The 25331-nt window shown below is 42.8% G+C and overlaps 1 protein-coding gene across 8 annotated transcripts; it reads left to right on the top strand.

Moving 5' to 3' along the window:
* Positions 1–4060: 4060 nt before the first annotated feature.
* On the top strand, positions 4061–23748 carry HAUS4 (HAUS augmin like complex subunit 4). 8 transcript variants are annotated; one of them, XM_060619210.3, is made up of 12 exons: positions 4062–4276; positions 4899–5435; positions 5753–5883; positions 6227–6311; positions 8438–8580; positions 8670–8801; positions 9265–9399; positions 10357–10453; positions 11359–11504; positions 11869–11999; positions 12344–12412; positions 13630–14103. In XM_060619210.3, exons 4-12 carry the CDS (start codon positions 6257–6259, stop codon positions 13811–13813), a joined length of 1092 nt encoding a protein of 363 aa, XP_060475193.1. In that variant the 5' UTR covers positions 4062–4276; positions 4899–5435; positions 5753–5883; positions 6227–6256; the 3' UTR covers positions 13814–14103. The 8 variants fall into 8 exon arrangements, with proteins under 8 accessions (XP_078304530.1, XP_060475193.1, XP_060475197.1 ...); XM_078448404.2 differs by lacking the exon at positions 13630–14103 and adding an exon at positions 23274–23748 and having other exon boundaries at positions 4061–4276; positions 4899–5883; XM_060619214.3 differs by lacking the exon at positions 4899–5435 and having other exon boundaries at positions 4062–4268.
* The last annotated feature ends 1583 nt before the right edge of the window (positions 23749–25331 follow it).

Raw genomic sequence — 25331 nt, 5'->3', positions numbered from 1 at the left:
ATAAAGGTCAAGCGTTCCATGGAACAAACAAAACTATATAAGGAATTAACATTGTGGGGTGGTGAAAATTCATTCTTTCAACAAATAAGCGCTCCATATGCCAAGCACTGAGATAGGTACCTTAGGATCATGGAGGAAGCACCTCCTTAAATACAAACCCAAACAAATGAAGGTTTTAAAGTGGATTTCATGCCACTTCTCAACAATAGACACAGACTAAAAAAATGGACTATTGATACTAGTACATTTATGAATTGCAAAATTATGCTGAGTGAAAGAAGCCAGACAAAAAGTACATCTTTATTTTATGCCATTTATATAAAATTCTAGAAAGTGCAAACTAATCTATAGTGACAGCAGATCAGTGGTTGGGAGGGGCCAGAAAGAATTACAAAGGGGCACAAGTAAACATTTAGAGGGTGATGCATATGTTCACTCTCTTGATTGATTATGGTGATAGCACATATGTATAGTTAAGGTTGAAACGTAATGAATTGTACATGTTAAATATTGTATGTCAAAATACCTAAATAAAACTTTTTTTAAAGTTTATTTATTTTTGAGAGAGAGAGAGCGCAAGTGGAGGAGGGACAGAGAGAGAGAAGGAGGCAGAGAATCCCAAGCAGGCTCTGCACTGTCATTGTGGAGCCTGACATGGGGCTCGAACCCACAAAACCCTGTGATCATGACCTGAGCTGAAACCAAGACTTGGATGGTTAACTGGCTGAGCCACCCAAGGCCCCATAAATAAAACTGTTTTTGTGTGTATTTTTGTTGTTGTTGTTTTTTATTTTTATTTTTGAGAGAGACAGAGAGAGACAGAGAGAAAAGAGCACACATGAGCAGGGATGAGGAGCAGAGGGAGAATCTCAAGCAGGCTCCACACTCAGGGAGGAGCCCAACGCAGGACTCAATCTCATGACCCTGGGATCATGACCTGAGCAGAAATCAAGAGTTGGATGCTCAATCGACTGAGCCACCTAGGAGCCCCTGTTTTTAGTTCTTATTCATTTATTTATTTATTTAGTAATCTCTGCACTCAACATGGGGCTCAAACTCACTCACAACCCTGAGATCGAGAGTCCCGTGCTCTTCTGACTGAGCCAGCTAGATGCCCCTGTGTGAGTGGTTTTTTGTTTGTTTGTTTTAATTTGGGAGTAAAAAAGGAGGGAGGGAGGGAGAGGGAGAGAGAAAGACAATGAATTCTAGGGACTCTCTTGCAAATCTTACTTGCTCAAGGACATCAGACAGTGTGCAATTGTAATATCTTTTTTCAGTACCTTGCTGCAGTTTTGATTGCCAAGATGGTCTATGGGCTAAATGTTGTAGTCTTATGTAGAACTTGCCTATACAGTCCTTCACTTCAGCTGGGCCAGTGTCCTCTTGAACCCAGAAAGCAGCTTGGACTCCCTGTCTCTTCCTATGCTTGCTGGGATATTCCTCCATTCTAAATGATCTGAATTTTCTCTCCTTTTAGGCCCAGTTAAGATAAGATTGATTTCATAGTCCTTACTATCCATTCCTGCAGAAAGAGTTCTGTACCTTCTTTTAAGTTTCTCTAGTATTTATAACCTTTAAACATTTTTTTAAGTTTATTTATATTGAGAGAGTGTGTACTCACATGAGCAGAGAAGGAGGGAGAGAGAGAATCCCAAGCAGGCTCCATGCTATCAGCACAGAGCCCGACATGGGGCTCGATCTCACAAACTAAGATCATGACCTGAGCCGAAATCAAGAGTTGGACACTGAGCTGACTGAGCCACCCAGGCAACCCTAAGATTTTTTATTTTTAAGTAATCTCTACACCCAACTCAAACTTAGAACCCTGAGATCAAGAGTCACATACTCTACTGACTGAGCCAGCTAGGTGCCCCTCTAGTATTTATAATTTGCTTTTAGTATTTATTTGCTTCTAGTATTTATTATTTGCTTTTCGTGTGCATGTCTTATCTTCTCAACTAGATTATGAATTTCAGGGCAGGGACTGGGTCATATTTATCTATGGGTCTCTCTCAAGACACTTAATATGTGCTCAATAAGTGTCAATTTTAAAATACCTCACTTTGATAGTCTTTCCAAAGCACTTTTCAGCCATTATCTCATTTGATCATTACATCAACACTACGAGATTGGAGGAGCTAGAAATATGTTATTTCCTCCTTGTGACAAATAAGGAACCTGAAGCCCAAGGTCAGAGAGAGAGAGAGAGAGAGAGAGAGAGAGAGAGAGCTGGAACAGATAATTACATATGAAGGTTTGAGCCAATTCAAGGTTTCCCATGGCTCTCCCCCTCGTTCCCCTCTACGCTATCTGAAGACAGGCCTCTTCACCCTTCACCTTTGCATTCCCCAAGTCCTTTAGAGCTGTTTAGCCAAAGCTTTGTAGTACCAGATTATAAAACTTGACAAATACGAGACATGAAATTTCAGTAGATTTCTGATCAGCTCTGAGTCACCAAAGCATGCTTGCTATTTTGTTCCAAGTGTCGTTTGTTAGGGACATTATGCCTGATATTTAATGATGCTGCACCACAGAGCTGAGGAAGCATAAATGATTTTTAAAAGCCGTAGAAAATGACAGCACTTTAATATTAAGCACGAAAGGTGGCAGCTGACAAGATGACCAGGGATATAAAATTTCTGCACTGGATCACACTATTCCTCTATGTATTGCCAGTAGAACTCTCTGGTTGGTACTAAAGGAAAATATGAAACTCTCTACCACCCTGCACACCTAACCAAGATTCCTGCCCCACCATCCCAGACTACCAGCTTCTCTGATGCAAGAGATTTGAGAAACTTGGTGTAATTTACTTAGCATCAAATATTATTTTAGAAATAATTCACTTAATGATTACGTTCCAGTCAACTTTGAAAAGAGGGTGGGAGTGAGTGGTGTTTAAGACAGAGAGAGGTAGGGGAACCCCCTTGACAGAAGTAATGATCTTGGGTTAAAGTCTGTAGGCAGCCTCAGGTCAAGCCCAGTGAGAAAGTCAGTCGTCCCCTCCCTCCCATCCAGCCTCCTGCTGGGACCCCTCATTGGCTGAAAGTAGGGCATATGGAAACCCTGAAGTATTTACAGGCAGTCCTTACTGGTCTATATAGGTGTCAAAAAGCAGAATGTGTATCTGGGGGGCAAATGGAAGATATCTAGCTCATTGGTCTAGAGATGGGCCCGTGACCCAGTCTGGTCAATGAGACATATGGGAAAGTCTGCTGTGTACTTTGGGAAAGATTTTCTTCCCTGACTGTTGCAGGAAGAAGGCTCCTCCCCTTCCTGCCTGCTTGGGTTGCTGTTGAATTGGATGTACTTCTTGGATTTCTGCAGCTACCCTGTAACCATAAGGAAAATGCAAAAAAACATGACCAACAGAGTTACTAAGAAGCCTTGGGATCTCCAGCTCCAGACTTATTATTAAGCAAACTATACAAGTCCCTATAGTTTAAAAAAGAAGGAGAGAAGGTGAAAGGGAGGGAGGGGGGAGAGGGAGAGAGCTAGCCTGAGAGAGCGAGGTGAATGAAGGATGAGAGATAATGAAGTTAGAGGAGACTGGGGGAGGAAATTAGATTGGAAGCTGACCCAGGGGGCAGCGCCAGAGTGAAGAGACTGGCAGGCTTAGTGTGGGCGGCAGGTGTAAGGTTCAGAGGGCCATTGGGTCCGATTTAGACTCTGTGAGCTGCGACCATGAACAAGTCACTTAACTCCTCGGCGCCTTAGTTTTCCCCTCTGTAAAATGGGTATGATAGTGCCTCTCTCGTAGAATGCCCTAAGAACTGACGTAAGAACTAAATGAGGAACCCGCAAGGCAAGTAAAGCCTATTGACATAGTTCTTGACTCATTGTAGGCCCTCGATAAATGTTAGCAATCATTACCATTTTCTCTACATTTGCCCTCAACAAAGGGGACGCCCTCAGAAAAAGGGGCAAAGAGGCCTTCCCATCCCGCACTCCAAAAGCCAAAAAGCCGGGCTCGCAGATGGTTGAGGACTGAGGGCGCGCGCTCGACGAGGGGCGGGGCCTGCAGTTCCCGCTTCAGGCGGGGCACCGCCCCTCCTCCCTCCCACGGGGCCGCTGTGCACTATCGGCCTTTTCCCCCTCTCCCCCGAAGTTCCTGCTCAGTCCACCCGGGCCTAGCTTCCCCCAACCCCAGTGCAGGCCCGAGTGAGAGGTTCCGGAGCCCAGGTGCGGGCGGGATTCCGGCGTGGACGCTGCGGGCCATCCCGCCCTAGGCTGCTCCGCACTGCCTCGGGAGCTTCAGCTGCCCCATGGTGTGCAGGTTTGCCTCTGAGGGTCCGAGGGCGGCGCGGCGGGGAGGAGGAGTGCTGGGAGGGTCAGTCCGGCCAGCCCCCGGCCTCCGGCTCGGCCGCCCTCGCCCTTGGGAATCCTTGGCTGCCCAGACGGAAGGGAAGTAGGCGCCGGAGAGCCCTCTCCGCATTTTGATTCATCTCGGGCCCTGTAAGGGTCACATCTTGTGAAAATACCTGTAAAATCAATTTAACGTTCAGTGCAGCGTGTAAAGACAGCTCTAAGAATTTAAAAGACGCCTGAGTCAGAACATTTAAATGCTTGGGTCCCTGTAGCAGCGTTTTAACACGTCTGAGTGCAGAGGGTGGAGAATCGAGTCTGATTGTCGCCTTCGTTCACGCCCTGTAACATTTTAAAAGGGTAAAGAAAAGCACCCTAAGAAAATCCCAGTGGGCAGTTCCCCTAGGGAGGGAAGAACAGCTGACTTTTTTGAAATTTGGATTGGTCCTCATTTCCGTCTGCGAAATTTGCCTGCAGAACTTAGATCAACAGAATTGTTAAAACACTGAGTTTAACTAGTGGCTTTTGTTAACGAGTTGTGTTATTAGTTCTTGATGTCTCATCCAAGGCAGGATTTATTATCTCTTTTGCAGGCGAAGAAAGTTTGGCACCAAAAAGCGTTTCCCTTAACTTCACACAGCAGCGACGGCTAAGCTGCAAATGAAGTCCTAGCATCTGGACTCCTCATCTGTGTTCCTCTCTAGACCATGTTACAAAATAAATGAGTAGTAGGTGCGCCTGGGTGGCTCAGTCATTAAGCATCCAACTCTTGATCTTGGCTCAGGTCATGATCTCGTGGGTGGTGGGATGGAGCCACTGCCCCACCAAGGGCTCTGCGGTGACAGCATGGAGCCTGCTTGGGATTCCTTCTCTCCTCTCTCTGCCCTTCCCTGCTCTTGTTCCATCACTCTCTCTCTCTCTCTCTCTCTCAAAATAAATAAGTAAACTTAATAATAAATGAGTAGTTACTTTGATGCTACTCATAAAACAAGGGAGTAAACCAAATGTTCTGTGAACATCAAATGTTAAATCCTAATAACCTTCAATGTCTTCTTTGGGAGGCTCAGCTGCCCTTTGGAGTTTAATACCTTACAGAGAGGACGGGGTGGAGCAAAAAAATGGAAGATAAGGTCAAGGGAAAAATTTTGTCTTGAGTCCAAACTGTGCCCACCTTTGCTGCCCCTTTGTGTTGATGTCATCCTTTTCAGTGTACTCCATGTTCTGGCAAAACACTCCACAGCCCACAGCCCAGCCTTAGCTGTATTAACTACACCTTTGCATTGCTCTTTTGGCGCCGACCTCCCTGTCAGTCTTCTTGTCATGCTCTTTCCTCCAGGTGCTCTTTACTAACGCAGCTATGTGAAAACCAATGGTGGTTGTTCAATATGGAATGATTTGTCATTCCTGAAGGATGATTCTAAAGTTAATGATCAAAAATTACCAACAGATCTTAGATGAAAGGACAAGTTAAAGAAGTACAAGGAACTATTGTGGAATTTGAAAGTGGAGTTATTTGACTAGGGAAAAAAAGCAGACATTGACTCCCCACCCTCCCTTCCCCCAACTCACTCATCACTGGCAAGTAGCAACTCCGTTTTAACTTAGACATAATGGTGAGGGGAGGGGAGCATCGTCCTGTTCAGTGAATTGGAAAATTTTCTTTCCAAAGAAGGCTCCTTTTTAGAAGGCTTGGAACAAGTGGAAACATTTATGTGCTTAGAATGCAAATTGTTTTGCCACTTAGAAGTCTGTCTATAAAACTTGCAAGAGCTTGGGACCCATGATGTGCAATATAGTCCCTCCCTGTAAGAGGCATCCCTGAAGTTCCTCCCCAGCTCGTAGACAACAGAAACTTGAACCCATGGTAGTTTTCTCTGGAGCAGCAACCCAGTTTATTCACTTTGTGTTTTCTTTCACTCAGTTCCACAGATAAGAATTTCAAGAAAATCAGATGGCATCCGGGGATTTCTGCTCACCTGGAGAAGGAATGGAAATACTCCAACAAGGTAAGGGCTGCCATTTGAAGGAGGTTTGATGACTTCTCCAGAGAGATCTTATCCAGGTTCTTGCTTTCTATAATAAAAAGGATTTATAAAGTTCACCAGTATGGTTTCTCACATAAAAGCCTAAGTTTCTGGGGGAAACTAGAGAATAAATGAAGATTCTTAAATATTCTCTTATTGGAAAACATATTACACTGGCTCCTATCAAGTTTCTGCTCCTGCAGTGGACTAAAAACTCATGCTGCTCTGATGCTGTGTTAGCAGGCATAACCTGAATGTAAGGCTGGCCAAGAAACTCTGTGAAGGCTTCCTTCCTACCTGCATCTTGAATTTTCTCATATCTTGTACTTTAAAATCTCAGATGCTTCCATATCGTCTCGTATCTTGAATTCTTTCCATATCACACCTTTTCTATATCTTGAATCCTTCAAGAACTTGAATCTTCTACATTTTGACCATTTCCATGTTGATCCTTCAGTGCCTGAGGGGAGAAAAAGGAGATTTCTTATTCTTCAAAAGGACTTTCTAAGGGTCCAAAGAATGAAAGTTTGATTGTTTGGTAAGTAGGAGTAAAACAGAAGACCCCAGCAGAAAATGTGTGAGAAAAGAGATAGAAAGGCCAATGGGGTGCCTGGGTGGTTCAGTCGGTTGAGCGTCTGACTTCAGCTCAGGCATGATCTTGTGGTCTGTGAGCCCGAGCCCCGCGTCGAGCTCTGTGCTGACCACTCAGAGCCTGGAGCCTGCTTTGGATTCTGTGTCTCCCTCTCTCTCTGCCCCTCTGCCACTTGTGCTCTGTCTCTTTCAAAAACTAAATAAACATAAATTTTTAATTTTTTTTAACGTTTATTTATTATTGAGAGATGGAGAGACACAGAGCATGGGGAGGGGTAGAGAGAGGGGGAGACACAGAATCTGAAGCAGGCTCTAGGCTCTGAGCTGTCAGCACAGAGCCCGACACGGGGCTCGAACTCACAAACTGCGAGATCATGACCGGAGCCGCAGTTGGTCGCTTAACCAACTGAACCACCCAGGAGCCCCAATAAATGTAAATTTTTAAAGAAAGCCCCTTGAACCTATGGAATAACCAGAGGATCCCAGTTTCCTGCACTTTTTCTCATACGTGTGCTGCTCTGAATCCACGTGGGTTACTCAACTCTGTTTACAATAAGAATTCCATTAAGTTTTTCACTTATCCCTAAGAATATACCTTTTCTCAGTCTTGCTTATGTGACTAGAGATCACATCCAAAGGAACTTTACATGTTTTTTTTTTCCCCTTCCTCAAGAATTCTAGTTATTCAGTGTGAATGAGGTATTTGGGGTACTGTGGTGATCCCTACTAAGAGGTCCCTTATTCCTGACTCTATTTGTGTAATATTTTCCAACTGTACTTCCATTTTCTAAGCTCTTAGTTTTATTATCTCATTATTATTTTTTTAAGTTTATTTGTTTTGAGAGAGAGAGAGAGAGAATGCACTCAGGGAAGGGGCAGAGAAAGAGGAGGAGAGAGAGAGAGAATCCCAAGCAGACTCCGCATAGTCAGCACAGAGCCCTATGCAGGATTCAAACTCACAAACTGTGAGATCATGACCTGAGCCAAAATCGGTCACTTAACTGACTGAGCCACCCAGGCACCCCAAATCTCTTAGTTTTATTAGAGACTCATTCCCTAATCTTTGATCAATATCTTTGTATATGTTATAAATACTTGTTACTTTGAGTGTTGCCTCTAGTTTATTTGTGGGGTTTTTTTGTTTGTTTTTTTTTTAAACATTTCATTAGGGGCGCCTGGGTTAAGTTAAGTGGCCAGCTTCGGCTCAGGTCATGATCACACGGCCTGTGAGTTCAAGCCCTGTATCGGGCGGGCTCTGCATTGACAGCTGGAGCCTGCTTTGGATTCTGTGTCTCCCTCTCTCTCTGCCCCACCCCTTGCATTCTGTCTCTCTCTCTCTCAAAAATAAATAAACATTAACATTTTTTAAAATAAATAAAAATAAATAAACATTTCATTAGATTTAGAAAACTCCCCTACCAAAAACCTTTTTGAAAGTGTTAAGCTAAGAGTTATTCTCAATTATATATAATACCATCCTTGCTTTTTTTTTGTCTCTATGGGGACATCCCACGAAGTGTGCAGCAAACAGCTTCCTCCTTGTAACCTGAGTGAAAAGGACCTGTTACAAAACCCACACTTCAGCAAGCTGCTGCTGAGTCTCGCACAATACGTAGACGAGAGTGGCTTAAGCCTCACCCTGGCAAAGGAGCAGGCTCAGGTAAGAGCTCTTGGGGGAGGGATGATATGAGGAAGGGAAAATCTTCCAAGACAGAGAAGTTCCTACCTGGGATTTTTTTGGTTTTCTAGGCATGGAAGGAAGTTCGACTGCATAAAACAACATGGTTGAGGTCTGAGATTTTACAGAGAGTCATTCAAGAGCTGCTTGTGGACTACTATGTGAAGACACAAGACACAAATTTAACTTCTGAGGACAAAAAGGTGAAGCAGGAGAGACACAGTAGGCATTGGTTACCACCTGCAGGAATGACTAGGCCAACTATGGCTTCGCCTGATTGTATGATCTAGGGGAAATAGGAGCTTTGAGTAATGGTTATCAAAAAAGAACTGGACAGGGGACACCTGGCTGGCTTGGGGGGTAGAGCATGCCTCTCTTGATCTCAGGGTTGTGAGTTTGAGCCCCATGTTGGGTGTAGAGATTACTTAAAAATAAAACCTTAACAAAAAAAAGGAAAGAAAGAAATGGACCGTAGTTATGGGGGAAGAGGTGGGTGTGTTGTTAGGGTTTTGAAAAGGAAGACTGACAGGAGAAAGCGCTGGCAGCTGAAGGGGATAACGTGTTTGAGGACTTTAAAAATGTGTGAAGAACTGGTATATGAGGATGGAGGAGGTGGAGTGGGAGAAATTTTATAGTAACCTCTTTTTGTTTTTTATTCTCTTTCAGTTTCACGAGACCCTTGAACAGCGGCTACTCGTGACTGAACTGACGGGGCTGTTAGGGCCCAGCCGGGAGAAGGAAATGCCTCCGCTGCTAGGGCTGGAGAAAGCCGACCTTCTGGAGCTCATGCCCTCCTCAGAGGTTGGGAGTGTGCAGATACGGGGACCAAAGAAGTGAAATGGTTTAATTTCTCCCATATACTTAAACGTGGTCTCGTTACACTTTATTGTTTTTTCAAAAATGATACGCGTTAATTTCATGGGGGGGGCCAAACTCTAATAAATAAGAGATAGATATGTTACACAGAAGAGAGTAAAAGCTGAAATACTACATCTAGAAATAAATACAGTGTTTTATATATAACTTGACATAAACGGTATTATAGCCTCCATGCTTGTATAGTGAATATAATCAGTTTTCACTGAATATATTTTGGACTTTTTTTCGAGTCAATAAATAAACCGATAGTTCCTAAAGCACTCCAAGCACAGTGCCAGGCACGTAGTTTGTGCTCAGTGTTCTTAGTATATCATCAATTTAAATCACTGGTAGGATTCCATTGTGTGGGGGCACCTGGCAGGCTCAGTTGGTAGAGCACATGACTCTTGATCTCCGGGTGGTGAGTTTGAGCCCTAGGATGGGGGGGGTGGAGATTACACTAAAAAACCTAAAAAAAACCAAAAGGATTCCATTGTATGAATGTAGCACAGTTTGCTCAACGTTAGTGATCGATACGGTTGTTTCTACATTTTGCTGTTAGAAACCACACTGATAGGAACATGCTAGTTCATAGGTGTGTTTGCCTTTGTATGATTATTTCCCGGAGTATTAGTACTTGAGGTGGGATCAATGGGTCAAGAGGATATACACATTAAACATTGGTGCATATTGCCAGCTCCCCACTTTTTCATCAGCATGGGCTCTTAACCATCATTTTATCCTTTGCAAATTTGGTAGGCTAAAAGTGAATCTCCTTGATGTCTCTTGAGGCATTTTCTCTGGTTATCACTGAGATACTTATCATCCTGTGCTCATCGGCTGGATCTTCCTAGTTCTAACGGTCTATTTGCATTTCCTTTCTCATTCCTGCGGATGTAGGATTTTGTGTGGATGAGAGCTCGGCTCCCGCTGGAAGTAGAGGAGCAGCTCAAGAAGAAATGTTTCACCCTGCTGTGCTACCATGACCCCAATTCAGGTGAGTGCTGGCACTCTGTTCTGTCCACAGCTGACCTTCCAGTCTCTTGGTCTGCTCTTCCGAGAATAACTTGTTGAATTATAGATTTGCGACAGAAGCTAGGAAGCACTGGAGAGGCTTCTTTCCTTGCTGGTAGAATACAAGCAAGGAATTGTGTGAAAACCAAGTGGGAGTGTCCTCTTGCTACAGGGAAGGATGAATTCATTCTCAGGAGAATCGGAATGGAATAGGGAGGAAAGTTCAAGCTAATAGGTGTTCTCCTTATCTTATTTATTTGACTTAAGAATTAAGGGCCAGGGGCGCCTGGGTGGCGCAGTCGGTTAAGCGTCCGACTTCAGCCAGGTCACGATCTCGCGGTCCGTGAGTTCGAGCCCCGCGTCAGGCTCTGGGCTGATGGCTCGGAGCCTGGAGCCTGTTTCTGATTCTGTGTCTCCCTCTCTCTCTGCCCCTCCCCGGTTCATGCTCTGTCTCTCTCTGTCCCAAAAATAAATAAAAAAAAAAGTTGAAAAAAAAAAAAATTAAAAAAAAAAATAAATAAATAAAAAAATAAAAATAAAAAAAATAAAAAAAAAGAATTAAGGGCCAAATCTGGAATTAAAGGTAAGAGCGAGGGGCACATGGCTGGCTCAGATGGAAGAGCATGTGACTCTTGATCTCTAGGTTGTGAGGCCAAGCCCCACGTTGGGTGTAGAGATTACTTAAATAAATAAAATTTTAAAATAAAAAATAAAGGTAAGAGGAAAGAGAACTTAATTATGAGAAGTGGGCCATTTTAACAGGACGTCAGAAGAAAACCTGAAGAGAGAATTTGTAGAGCTAGATAAGGGATAAGGCACTGAAAAATGGCCTCAGAAGGGCAGTAGCAGTTAGGGTTTTCCTGTCTAGTCCTCTGTTTCTTTGCCCAGATTCAGACAGTGAAACCTTGAAGGCGGCAAAGGTGTGGAAACTGGCAGAGATCCTGGTGGGTGAGAAGCAGCAATGCCAGGATGCCAAGAGCCAGCAGCAGGAGCAGATGGTGCTGCTGGAGAAGAAGAGTGCCACCTACTCCCAGGTTTGTCAGGGCAGTGGGATAGCCACTCCCCCTTTTATCCTGGCCCCAGGGGCACTTTGGGGGAAGCCAAGAATTTTTTTTTTCTAATGTTTATTTATTTTTGAGAGAGAGACAAAGCGTGAGCAGGGGCGGGGCAGAGAGAGAAAAAGACAGAATCCAAAGCAGGCTCCAGGCTCCAAGCTGCCAGCACAGAGCCTGATGGTGGGGCTCGAACTCATGAACTGTGAGATCATGACCTGAGCCAACGTTGATGCTTAGCCGACTGAGCCACCCGGGTGCCCTGAGGAAGACAAGGATTTCTGATCTGCCTTCTTTACTACTGACTTTGATTTTGCCCTCTTCTTCCTGCCTCCTGGGGGCTCAGGTGCTTCTCCGCTGCCTAGCCTTGCTGCAGAGGCTTCTTCAAGAGCACCGGCTTAAGACTCAGTCTGAGCTGGACCGCATCAATGCTCAGTATCTAGAGATCAAGTGCAGTGCCATGATCCTTAAGCTGAGGTGAGCTTTGACCCCTGTGGGTCCAAGGAACTCTGTCTCACACACCACCCCCTTCAATCGTCACCCTCATCTGTCTTTCCTCTCCACCATGCCTAGCACCTTGTGGGTATTAGCCTTTGGATTACCCATAAGCATTCACCATTCCTGAGTCTTATTTTTAAAGCCTTCTGAAATAGGTGCTTTCCTGTGAGATGAGATACATTGCTCAGGAACTCAGAGTGACCTTGCTTGTCCTGTCACTGCTTAGCCCACACCTTGACCATAGGCAGGTACTCTCTGTTGTGTTCATAACTTTGCTGTTGTCAGGGATCATCAGGCTGATATTTCTTTCTTCCCTTTGTCAGGATGGAGGAGCTAAAGATCTTGTCTGACACTTACACTACTGAGAAAGTGGAAGTTCATCGTCTCATTAGGTAAGAACTCCCGGGGTTCCTGGGTGGCTCAGTCGGTTAAGCATCCGACTTCCGCTCAGGTCATGATCTCATGGTTCCTGAGTTCGAGCCCCACGTCGGGCTCTGTGCTGACAGCTCAGAGCCTGGAGCCTGCTTCGGATTCTGTCTCCCTCTCTGCCCTTCCCCTGCTGACACTCTGTCTCTCTCTCTCTCTCTCTCTCTCTCTCTCAAAAATAAAATAAACATTAAAAAAATTTTTGAAAAAAAAAAGGTAAGAACTCGTGAGGACAGGGTGCAGTTACTCAGAGCTAGTCCTGTGTTCTCCACACCTATTCATTTTAACGTGGTCACATTCTTGTCTACTTTCTTTCTTTTTTTAAAAAATTTATTAATTTATATTCAAGTTAGTTAACATACAGTGTAGTATTGGTTTCAGGAGTAGAATCCACTGATTCATGACTTACATACAACACCCAGTGCTCATCCCAGTAAGTGCCCTCCTTAATGCCCATCCCCCATTTAGCCCATCCCCCCACCCACCTCCCCTCCAGCAACCCTCAGTTTGTTCTCTATATTTAAGAGTCTCTTATGGTTTGCCTCCCTTCTGTTTTTCTTATTTTTCCTTCTTTTCCCCTATGTTCATCTGTTTTGTTTCTTAAATTGCACATATGAGTGAAATCATATGACATTTGTCTTTCTCTGACTTATTTTGCTTAGCATAATACACTCTAATTCCATTCACTTTGTTGCAGATGGCAAGATTTCATTCTTTTTGATTGCTGAGTAATATTACACTGTATATAGGGGCGCCTGGGTGGCTCAGTTGGTTGGGTGACCAACTTCAGCTTAGGTCGTCATCTCCATGGTCCATGGGCTCGAGCCCCATGTCAGGCTCTGTGCTGACAGCTCAGGGCCTGGAGCCTGCTTCAGATTCTGGGTCTCCCTCTCTCTCTTCTCCTACCCCCCTTGTGTTCTATCAAAAATAAATAAACATTAAAAATTTTTTTAAAAATTACACTATATATATATATATACACACACCACATCTTCTTTATCCATTCATCTGTCGATGGACATTTGGGCTCTTTCCATACTTTGGCTATTGTTGATAGCGCTGCTGTAAACATTGGGGTGCATGTACCTGTTTCAATCAGGATTTTTTTATCTTTTGGATAATCTTGTCTACTTTCTGAGGAGCCAGATCCTTATATTGTATCTTCTGTTCCCCGGGTGTGTAGGGACCGTTTGGAGGGGGCCATCTGCCTACAAGAGCAGGACATGGAGAAGTCCCGACAGGTCCTGAGCACCTATGAGGTCCTTGGGGAGGAGTTTGACAGGCTGGTAAAAGAGTACACTCAACTCAAGCAGGCAACTGAGAACAAGCGCTGGGCCCTCCAAGAGTTTAACAAGGCCTGCCGCTGAGCGCTGGCTGGTGGGGGTCTGGAGGTGGACTTCTGCTCTGGTGCTGCCTCCCCCTCCTCCTGCCAAAAGGACCACCTCCACCTGAGGCCCACCTTCACTCCGGGAGTGTGGGGACACTTGCTTGAAGCCCTGCAATGGTTTAGGCACCGTCCTGGTTTTTCTTCCTTGTTTACAGTGACTGAGTCTCTTCTGGGAAATGTAACAGATTTATATAATTTTATGTGCAACTATTTGTCAGTGTCAGCCCTATAGGATATTTGATTACCTCCTGAATAAAGTGATGATGCTTCCTTTGGGCAAGGATGAAAAAAGAATATGAAAGGTGGGTAAGGAGGAGAACTGAGTGGATCCAGACAGACCGATGGATAATGCCTCTGCCAGCAGTGGGAGGCAGGAGTGCAGCCTGCCCACCTGGAGCCTTAGAGGCTTCATTCTTGGAGAGCAGACATGGATTACATCTGGCCTTGCTCTTGAAGAACTGTAATATCCAGAGGAGTGCTCGATGCCAAGGCGGGGTGGGGGGGGAGGGGGAACTATTCCGTCACCAAAGCTCTCAGTGGGGCAGTCCTGATAAAGCAGCAGGGCACCCAGCTCTGTTACTGGAAGGGACACCAGCCCCTTGGATTCCTGGTTCCCTCTGGTGTGGTTTGAGCGTTACCTTTTCCTCTGAAAGCAGAGAGTGGGAAGAGATCACCCTGAGGGACCAAGTTTCACAGTCCACTTATTTTAGAGCAAGGCAGGGCCCTGATTGGCATCACAGTCGGGGACTGAGAACAGAAGCAGAAGACCTCCACCCTTATTTAGAAGAGCCTACCTAGCTTCTCAAACTTCTTTCAAGGGAGGCTGTCTTGAGGCATTCTGCTACAATGAATAACGATGGTCTTGGATTGCTTTATAGGAAAGACTAAGGTCTTTGACATAATTTTATTTTTTTTTAAGTTTATTTATTTTGAGAGAGAGAGTGTGAGTGGGGGAGGGCCAGACAGAGGGAGAGAAAATCCCAGAGAGCCAGAGAGAGAGAGAATCTACACTGTCAATGTAGAGCTGGGGCTGGAACCCACAAGCCCTGATATCATGACCTGAACCAAAATCAAGAGCTGGATGCTCAACTGACTGAGCCACCCAGGTGCCCTGACATAATTTTAACTTTTTTTTTTTTTAGCTTTTTTCTGTAAATGGTACTTATTGCCATTTATCTATAAGGAAAATTAACAAATCACAAACCAATTAATGGAAAAAGTCAGAAATAATCAATATTGCTTAGTTCTATAGTGTTCTTTTCCCCAACATTTTTGGGGTAAAGTTTCAAACTTACAGAAAAATATAAAAGAATAATACAATAAGCACCAGTATAATCTTAACAACCTAGATTCAACAACTGCTGACATTTTGATTTCCTCTGTTTCTTTTCTCTCCTTCCTCCCTCTCTCTCTAAATAGATTGATAAATATTTGGTTATATGGACTTTTTTTTTCTAGAACCATTTTATAGTAAATTACAGATGTGATATTTCATTTCTTAAATACTTAAGCAGGTAACTCCTAAAAATAGGGGCACTCCTCTGTATAACTAATAAAATTATTATACCTAAAAGTTAGTAACTTTGTAATAACTCTTATCCAGGTCATATTAAAATTTCCCTAATATGTTTTCCTGGTCTAGGGTCCAATAAAGGCCCAGGCATTACATTTGGATATTAGGTTTCTTTAATCTCTCTCTCTCTCTCTCTCTCTCTCTCTCTCTCTCTTTTTTTTTTAATGTTTACTTATTTTTGAGAGCAAGAGACAGAGAGAGAGTGCAAGCAGGGGAGGGGCAGAGAGAGGGAGAAAGAGAATCCCAAGCAGGCTCCACACTTACTGCAGAGCCCGATGTGGGGCTCAACCTCATTAACCAACTGAACCACCCAGGCGCCCCTTTAATCTCTTTTAAAATAAACCATTTCTCCTACCTTTTTTTTTTTTCTTTTTAAGTAGAAATTAATTTTTTGAAAAATCCTGGCTGGTTACTTTGTAGAATGTCCCGTTGTCTATTTCCTGCAGTAGTTAACTTGCACCTTGCCTGTTCTGTCCAATATAGTAGCCACTAGCCACATACAGGTATTTAAATTCAAATTTAAGTTAATTAGGATGACATAAAATTTCAGTAGGTTGGTGGTTACTGTATTGGACGGTACAAATATACAACATTTCTATCATTCTAGGAAGTTTTAGGGGCACCAGACTTGTTCAGTCAGTGGAACAGTCAGTGGGACTCTTGATCTTGGATTGTGAGTTCAAGACCCACGTTGGAAGGCAGCTATGCTCACCACTATGCTACCAACGCTAGACCCATGTTGGGAGTATAGATTACTTAATAAATGTTTAAATTTTTTTTTAATTTTTTAAATGTGGAGCTCGAACTCAAACTGAGATTGTGACCTGAACTGAAGTTAGACACCCAACTACTGAGCCACCCCAGTCCCAATAAATAAAAGTTTTTAAAAATATAAAGAAGCTATTGGGGTGCCGAGGTGGCTCAGTCGGTTAAGTGTTCGACTCTTGATTTCTGCCCAGGTCATGATCTCATGGTGTGAAATAGAGCCCTGTGTTGGGCTCTGCACTGATTGTGGAGCTGGCTTGGGATTTCCTTTCCCCCTCTCTCTGCCCCTCCCCCACTCCCCATTTGTTCTCTCTCTCAAAATAAATAAACATTAACAAAAAATACAAATGCTGTTTAGAAAAAAGTTCTATTGGACAGTGCTATAAGCCTATATTTCCTGTAAACTGGAAGTAGGTCTACAGCCTTTTTTAGATTCAGGGTAAACATTTTTGCAAAGAATACATGGGGCGCCTGGGTGGCTCAGTCGGTTAAGCGTCCGACTTCAGCTCAGGTCACGATCTCGCGGTCCGCGAGTTCGAGCCCCGCGTCGGGCTCTGGGCTGACGGCTCAGAGCCTGGAGCCTGCTTTCGATTCTGTGTCTCCCTCTCTCTCTGCTCCTCCCCTGTTCGTGCTCTGTCTCTCTCTGTCTCAAAAATAAATAAACGTTAAAAAAAAAAAAAATTAAAAAAAAAAAAAAAGAATACTTAATAGATGACATAATGTACTTCACATTATATCACCCTGGAGCCATATCAGGTTAGAGTGTGTCACTATTAATTATCCTGGGTTGGGGATGCCTGGGTGGCTCAGTCGGTTAAGCATCCGACTTCGGCTCAGGTCATGATCTCACAAGTTCGAGAGTTTGAGCCCTGCCTGGGGCTCTGTGCTGACAGCTCAGAGCCTGGAGCCTGCTTCAGATTCTGTCTCCCTCTCTCTCTGCCCCTCACCCCCTCACATTCTGTCTCTTTCCCTCTCTCTCAAAAATAAACATTAAAAAAAAATTTCTTTTTTAAAGATTTAAATTATGCTGAGTTGGATTGCTTGGTTAAGGTGGTAACTGCTGATGTCTCTAAAATATAGAAGTACATTTTCCCTTTGTAATTAGTAGCATCTGGAGATGACATCAAAAGTCTCAAAATAGTTTTTCCTGATATTTATTATGGCATTTAGCATTTCCTTAGTTAGGTACTCATCTTAAACCATACTAGGTTTTGGTATTTGAAATAATGATAAAAAAAAATGGACTCTGTCTTAGTGTCTACAACTTATAGACAATAGTGGACACATAAAAACTGTCTAAGAATATGGGGCGGCTGGGTAGTTCAGTCAGTTAAGCATCCAACTTCAGCTCAGGTCATGATCTCCCAGTTTGTGGGCTTAAGCCCCGCATCAGGCTCTGTGCTGACAGCTCAGGGCCTGGAGCCTGCTTCAGATTCTGTGTCTCCCTCTCTCTCTGCCCCTCCCCCCCCCCCGCTCAAAAATGAATAAACGTTAAAAAATGAATTTAAAAGACACTCTAAGAATATAAAGTAACAGGAAGTGCAAATGAGTATGGTTGAAAAACCAAGAGAAGTGAATCAGGGATTATAAGGTAGAGCCTTAGTAGGGAAAACAGATTTGGTTCAGGATTTGTAGAGGTGAGTCTGGGATGGCATTGTGCAAAAAGTGACAAAGACAGAGAAAGGGGAAGCGACGGTAAGTGAAAGCACAGGGTGAGAAATGAGTAAATCGCACACCAAGGAAAGCTTTCATCTTAAATGACCAAAATTTGAAAAGAATATCCCCTGGCATCAGTCAAGTTTCTGGAGAGCTGAGGTTTGAGAAGTGACTACCTGAGAAAACAAAATGGCTTCCAAGGCTGTGGTTCCCAGCCCTGGTTCCCTAAATGACAGGGAGCTGGACAGCTAGTTGTTCCTCGTGTTTCCCAAAACCTAAATAAAACTGAACATTTGCTAGCAACAGTGCTGCCCAACTATATAAAAAACATTGGCTTAAAAGCAAAACAAATGTGCTTTGTAAAAAAATTCAAGCAGAAATATATAAAAGTAAAAGGTTTAACATGTGCACATGCGTGTACATACACACACGGCCCATTATGCCAATTCACTACCCCAGAATAACTAGACTGATTTGGTGAATATAATGCCAGAGCAGAGCTTTTTCTAAACATTTGCAAATGTATGCACAGAAATATTAGCTCATATCGTTGGGAGTATGGCTGTATCATGATTTCACCATTCCCTTTATGATAGATATTCAGATTGTTCCCAGTTTGCCCTATTACACAATGCTTAATTGACTATCATTGCATTTGTTTCTTGCTCAAGTGCCTTTAAAGCATTTTTGGTATAGAAAATCAATATATTAATTCTAGTAATTTCATGAAAAAATAAACTAATTACTGAGCTTATGAATATAGTTTGGTAGAAAAAGTATCTCCAGACTGTTCCATGGAGGTGGGAGAAGGGACATAAAGGGTGTTCGGTGCTGCCCAAAGGGGACACTACAGCAGTTTGTCTTGGTCCTCATTCTTCGCAGTGAGTGGAGATAGCAGGTTCGCAGGATGAGCCGTTGGCTAGTGTGGACTAGGTGGGAAGGGGATTGGAGGAGGGCCAGCAGAGGGGGTGGGTGACAGTGAGAGCTGAAGGTTAACATCTTGGACTTCAGTTGCCCTCGCTGCCCCTCACGCATTTCAGAAAAGATTTACATTTACTGCCTTTCCTTCATTCCTTTGCAGGCATATCTTTCTTCACTTGTCTTTTACTACATCTGATCAAGAACTAAGTCTTGCTGATTCTTCCTCAATAATAAGAAACAAAGTATATCACCTCCAGAGCTCAGGATAGGATTGTTCTTTTTTTTTTCGTTTAATAATTATTTATTTTTGAGAGAGAGAGAGAATGAGAACGCACAAGTCGGGGGTGGGTAGACAGAAAGGGAGACACAGAATCCGAAGCAGGTTTCAGGCTCTCAACTGTCAGCACAGAGCTGAATGCAGGGCTTGAACTCACGGACCACAAGATCATGACCTGATCGGAAGTCGGATGCTTAATCGACTGAGCCACCCAGGCGCCCCTAGGATTGTTCTCCTTAAGGAAACTCTGGGGCTCTTGGACAAACTAAACCTGTTCCCTCAAGGTTCTCTATGAAGGGTGACTATCCAGGTCTCTGGGGCAGCCACCCTGCATTTTCCCACAGCCACCACAAAGAGGAAATACAGTGCCCCCTTAGAGCCCAGTCTGATGATCCCCAAAGGAGAAAGGAATCCCTGACATCCACCCCCCTCTGTGGGGCCCCTCACCCTGTGAACAGTCCCTCCGCATTACCCATCTTGAAGGACCTGAACTAGGTTTTGTTAAAGGAACTGGTAGGTCAGGGTGCCTGGGTGGCTCTGTCAGTTGAGCATCCGACTTCAGCTCAGGTTATGATCTCACAAGTTTGAGAGTTTGAGCCCTGCCTGGGGCTCTGTGCTGACAGCTCAGAGCCTGGAGCCTTGGATTCTGTGTCTCCCTGTCTCTGCCTATCTCCCACTTGTGCTCTGTCTCTCTCTCTCTCAAATAAATGTTAAAAAAAAATTATATGTTACTAAAAAAAGGAATTGATAGGTCTTTTCATATCTTAAGACAGTGAAAATGTAAGAGGCAAATGATAATGGACAAGATTAGCAATCTGTAGAAATAATTTACCAAAAAAAGTGGTATGTCGTCGATGGGGTATCTGGGTGACTCAGTTGGTTAAGCCTTAGACTCTTGATTTCGGCTCAGATCATGATCTCACGATTTGCGAGTTTGAACCCCTCATTGGGCTAAGTGCTGACAGCCTGCTTGGGATTCTCCCTCTGTCTGTCTCCCCCCCCCCCCCAAATAAATAAATAAACTTAAAAAAAAAAAAAAGTAAAAATGGTATGTATTTGAGTGGCTGAGGTCTAGCCTAAGTGGCTTTCCTAGTCTCAGAAAAATACAGTGAAATTTAGAGACACTTAAATGTACCAAGCCTGGCTGAAGAAAGAATGTATAATGAAAAGTAAACAATTAGCCCAGAGTTTAGAAAAGGGTTATCCAAAGAGCAAGGTCAGGGCTCTCCCAAGTAACAGAACCTATGATTATATGATTATATTATATTATTATGTATGTTATATTATTATATTTATTATATTATATTAATTAGATAAAAAGATTTATTTTAAGGAATTGGCTCATGTAATTGTGGGGCTGGCAATTCTGAAATTTATAGTGCAGGCTGTAGGCAGGAGACTCTGGCAGAAGTGATGCTCCTGTCTTGAGGCAGAATTTCTTCTTCAGCGGGAAACCTCAGTTTTTGCTCTAAAGGCCTTAAACTGGGGTGCCTGGTTGGCTCAGTCAGTTGAGCATACAACTCTTGGTTTCAGCTCAGGTCATGATCCCAGGATTGTGGGATTGAGTCCCACATCAGGCTCTGTGCTGCACTTAGAGCCTGCTTGAGATTCTCTCTCTCTCTCTCTCTCTCTCTCTCTCTCTCTCTCTCTCTGTTAAAATAAATAAAATTTAAAGAAAAGTCTTCCAGGAGCACCTGCGTTGCTCAGTTGGTTAAGTGTCCGACTTCAGCTTAGGTCATGATCTCACAGTTCATGAGTTTGAGCCCCACATTGGCCTCTCTGCCGTCATCACAGAGCCCACTTTGGATCTTCTGTCCCCCTTTCTCTCTGCCCTCCTCTACTCATTCTCTCTCAATAAATAAATAAACTTTAAAAATGTCTTCCATATAATATAAACACATTTATTACAGGAAATTTGGAAAATACCATTTTTTTCCCCACATATCAAAGTCATTCTGTGTATACAGTTTGTAATCTGTGTCACAGAATAGCATATCATTGAGTGGTCCTCCATGCTATTAAATTTTCTCTGGCAACATTGATTTTAATGGCTGCTTAAGATTTCATTGCATGGATGATTTATTTAACCATACCCCTATAGGATATCCAAGTTGTTGTTTTACATTCTTTGTAATCATAAAAAAAAATGCTACACTAAGCATTTCTCTTAATTAATCTTTGTCCTAGTTTGGAAAGATTGTCTAGGATAGTAGGATAGCTTTCTAGAAGGAAAATTATAGATGATATATCTTAAGGTTAAGATCGAAGGCTCTAGAGTCTGTTGACCTGAGTTTGTACCCCATCTAAACTCTTTCTTAGAGGGGCAGCTCACTTAATCTTTCTAAGACTGAAAAAATAATATTTCCTACCTCACAACGTTCTTATAAATGTGGAATGCTTTTCATAGAACCTGACACAAAAGAAGGGCTCAGTAATTGTTAGCTGTTTTTATTATTACCAATAAAATCATTTTTAATCACAAACATGTACACACATACAAGTGGTCTGTTTCTGGACTATTGGTTTAGCTCTTTTATTCTCTCTATTCTTATACCAACTGCACGTTGTGTCTCTTTATTTATTTATATATTGCTTATTTCATAAAGGGGTTTAAGGTAAAGGGCTAAAACTATAGAATAAATTCTTTCTTCACTCTCCTCTTTTTTAAAATTTTCTTTGCTTTTCTTGTCTGATTTTTATACAGATGAACAGTGGAATCATTTTGTCAAGTAACAAAATATTCCATTAGAATTGTGATTGAATGTTGTAAAAGTGAGAAATTAATTTTGTAAGAATTGACATCTTTATGAGATTCATTTTTTGTAAGAACACGGCTGTCTCCTTTTTTTTCTCTTTCATTGTATCAGCAAAACTTTGTAGTTTTCTTCTTTTTTTAATGTTTATTTATTTATTTTGAGAGAGAGAGTGTGTGCAAGCAGGGGAGGGGCAGAGAGAGGAGAGAGAATTCCAAGCAGGCTCCACGCTGTCAGTGCAGAGCCTGACGTGGGGCTTGATCTCATGAACCTGAACTGAAATCAAGAGTTGGATGCTTAACCAACTGAGCCACTCAGGTGCCCCTATTGTTTTCTTTATATAAGTTCCTCACATTTTTCAGTAAGGTTACAACTAAGTATTTTATAGCAGTGTTATTGTTACCACTGTGAATGGGGAAAATACTAATCACGATTTTTTTTTAAATTTTTTTAACATTTATTTATTTTTGAGACAGAGAGAGAGCATGAACAGGGGAGGGTCAGAGAAAGAGGGAGACACAGAATCCAAAACAGGCTCCAGGCTCTGGGCTGTCAGCACAGAGCCCAACGTGGGGCTCAAACCCACGGACCACGAGATCATGACCTGAGCCAAAGTCGGACGCTTAACCGACTGAGCCACCCAGGTGCCCCCAATCACGATATTGAAGGCTTACTATGTGCAGGAAAGTGTGTTGCTATTTTAATTAATTTAAACTGAACGAATCATCAGGGTGCCTGGGTGGCTCAGTCAGTTGAGCACTGACTCTTGATTTCGGCTCAGGTCATGATCTCATGGTTCTTGAGTTGGAGCCCTGAGTCATTGGGCTTTGTCAGCACAGAGCCTTGCTTAGGATTTCTCTCTCCCTCTCTCTCTCTCTCTGCCCCTCCCCTGCTTGCTCTGTCTCAGAATAAATAAACATTTAAACTTAACTAATTCTCAATAGATAAAAATTGTTATTTACATTCCCATCTTATGGATGAGGAAACTGAGGCCAGAGATGTTTATGCTCACGTGGCTAGTAAATGGAAGAACAGAACTTTAATCTCTTTCCATCTGACTCCATAGTCCTGTCTTTTTTTATATATATAAAGATTTTATTATTTTTTTTTAATTTTAATGCTTATTTAGTTTTGAGAGAGAGAGAGAGAAGAAGCACAAGTGGGGGGGTGGGGTGCAAAGAGGGAAACACAGAATCAAAAGCAGGCTCCAGGCTCTCAGCTGTCAGCATAGAGCCTGACGCAGGGCTTCAACCCATGAACTGTGAGATCATGACCGCTAAAGTCAGATGCTTCACTAACTGAGCCACCTAGGTACTCCCAAAATTTTATTTTTAAGTAATCTCTGTAACCACGGTGGGTCTTGAACCCACAATCCTACAAAAGTCATATGCTCCACTGACTGAGCCAGCCAGGCACCTCTTCACAGTCCATAATCTTAACTATCATGTTTTTGGGATATTTTTATTAATTGTGTCTTCTAACTGGTTATTCTCAGCATTTAAAAGGCTACAGGAGGGAGGGAGACACGGAATCCAAAGCAGGCTCCAGTCTCTGAGCTGTCAGCACAAAGCCAGACGCCGGACTTGAACTCACAGACCGCAACCGCAAGATCATGACCTGAGCTGAAGTCAGACACTTAACCAACTGAGCCACCCAGGTGCCCCCTCCCCTTTTTTTTCCAGTTCTCATCATTTTAAAATAGATTCTTATGGATTTCCTATGTATACAATTATATCATCTGCAAACAGTGATAAATTTGCTTCTCTCTTTCCAAAAGCTATAACCCCTTTTTCAAATTTCCAGCCTATTTTATTTGATTTTTCAGAATAATATTAAATAACACAGTGATGAAAGTAGACATTCTTTTTTTTACATAAACTGTTGACTTCATATATATAAATACATGTGTTTATATATGAAGAATATTAACACTATTAGGAGTGTTTACAGAAAATGGAATTTATTTGCCACGTTCTCTTTGGTGACTATTAAAAATGATCAAATTTTTTTTGTTTGGTTTATTTTGACCTTTTATATAAATAAATTTCCTAATGCCTAATCTTGTCTTAAATCCTGAGATTAAGCTCTAATTGGTTGTGGTATATAATTATTATATTAATATACTGTTGACCTTTATGTATTAATCTTAAATATTTTTTATTTTTACATTTATGTGCAGCATAAGTGAGATTTGTCTATAGGGTTTTTTTGAGGGGGTGCTATTTCTGACAGGTTTTGATATTAGGTATATTCTGGCTTCATAAACAAATTGGGTAGTTTTCCATCTTTTTCTATGTTCCAGAACAGTTTCTACTTTCTATTCATTTTGACAGATAAACACTGTATAATAGAGATGACAAGGAAGAGAATGCAAATCGGCACAGATTATTTTGCCTCAGTAACTCCGCCACTTTTGTAGCTGCAGGACAGCCTTGATTGTACAGGCGCAATTTGGAGCAGTAGGAGGGTCAAACGGTCCATTATTTTGGTGTTGAAGAGTGTAGCTGGCTGGGCAGGCACAGAGGTGAGTGAAGGGGTCCTGGGGAGGGAGGCAAGTGCTGAGAGAGGAGCTGAGCACCAGAGATGAAAGGAGCATTTACAATGGGCTGGAGGTGTTTAAACAAGGTCACAAAAACAGGATCAAGTAGAAGAACTGGGCCTGAAGGTGAGGAATGCCAGGCAGGGTTAGGGATGGTGTGGAAGGGTGGGGGGGGGGGGGGGCGGTGGGAGGTAAGGAGAGAATTATCTGGGAGAGGATACTGTTTCCTTTCCAGAGGAGTTTCCAGTGCTTTGCCTGTTGGTCACTGGCTCCTGTTGGGAGAAAATAATATTGTATCTGCCCCACTGTCCTACCATCTCCCTACCCTCATCTCAGCAAAGGCTTGGATCTGGAGGCCTTCTATCAGTGACTTACATGTTTCTGAGCACAAGAGTTCAGCATGGAGGGCAGGGAAGAGGGAGTCAGAACAGAAGACAGACTTTGCCATCTCTGACTTTATGCTTAGGGCCAAGTCCTTGACAAAGTTCTCTGTTTCTTTTTCACTCCTTGCCTTCTGCTTCTCTCTGGTTCATATAGATAGACCCATAGTATTTGCTGTATTTTTTTTTAAGTCACAGGTAAGTGCTGTAGGAAAGACTGGGAACAACATGGTATGGAATTATTGTGAGCTGTTCAGCATCATGCTTGCCTTAGAGCTGAGGCCATCTTGAATGAAAAACCAAAGACATTACAGAGAAATGAAATGCAGCCCATGTGAATTTATTTTAAGGCCAAACAAATTCCAAGCCCTTTTTACACATATTCTTTTGAAAATTATTTTAATGATGGCAAAACTGACATTACTGTTTTATAGATTTTCCTCTCTCTCTCTCTCTCTTACTCATGGATGGGTTAGTTAACAACCAACAGCCAAGAGCAGCCACCAGCTTGACATCAGGAGGAAGATGCCAGGAGCACAGATGGTCCACAACCCAGATAATTAGCTTCCAAAGAAGAAACCATATCTCATAAGTCTTCTCTGAATGTAGAGTTTGGTTGGGCACAGCTGGGGCA

The sequence above is a fragment of the Panthera onca genome, chromosome B3, assembly GCF_046562875.1.
Source record: "Panthera onca isolate mPanOnc1 chromosome B3, mPanOnc1 haplotype 2, whole genome shotgun sequence".
NCBI classification, from domain to species: domain Eukaryota; kingdom Metazoa; phylum Chordata; class Mammalia; order Carnivora; family Felidae; genus Panthera; species Panthera onca.
Note: the sequence above shows the minus strand (reverse complement) of the source record. Positions and strands in the feature narration are given on the sequence as shown.

Bases quoted from the DNA above. Each gene is read 5' to 3' on its own strand.
- HAUS4 (XM_060619216.3), top strand. From the start codon at position 6,257: ATGGCATCCGGGGATTTCTGCTCACCTGGAGAAGGAATGGAAATACTC. The intron at 8,802-9,264 runs GTGAAGCAGGAG...ATTCTCTTTCAG, and splicing joins TAACTTCTGAGGACAAAAAG to TTTCACGAGACCCTTGAACA. The intron at 10,454-11,358 runs GTGAGTGCTGGC...TTCTTTGCCCAG, and splicing joins CTACCATGACCCCAATTCAG to ATTCAGACAGTGAAACCTTG.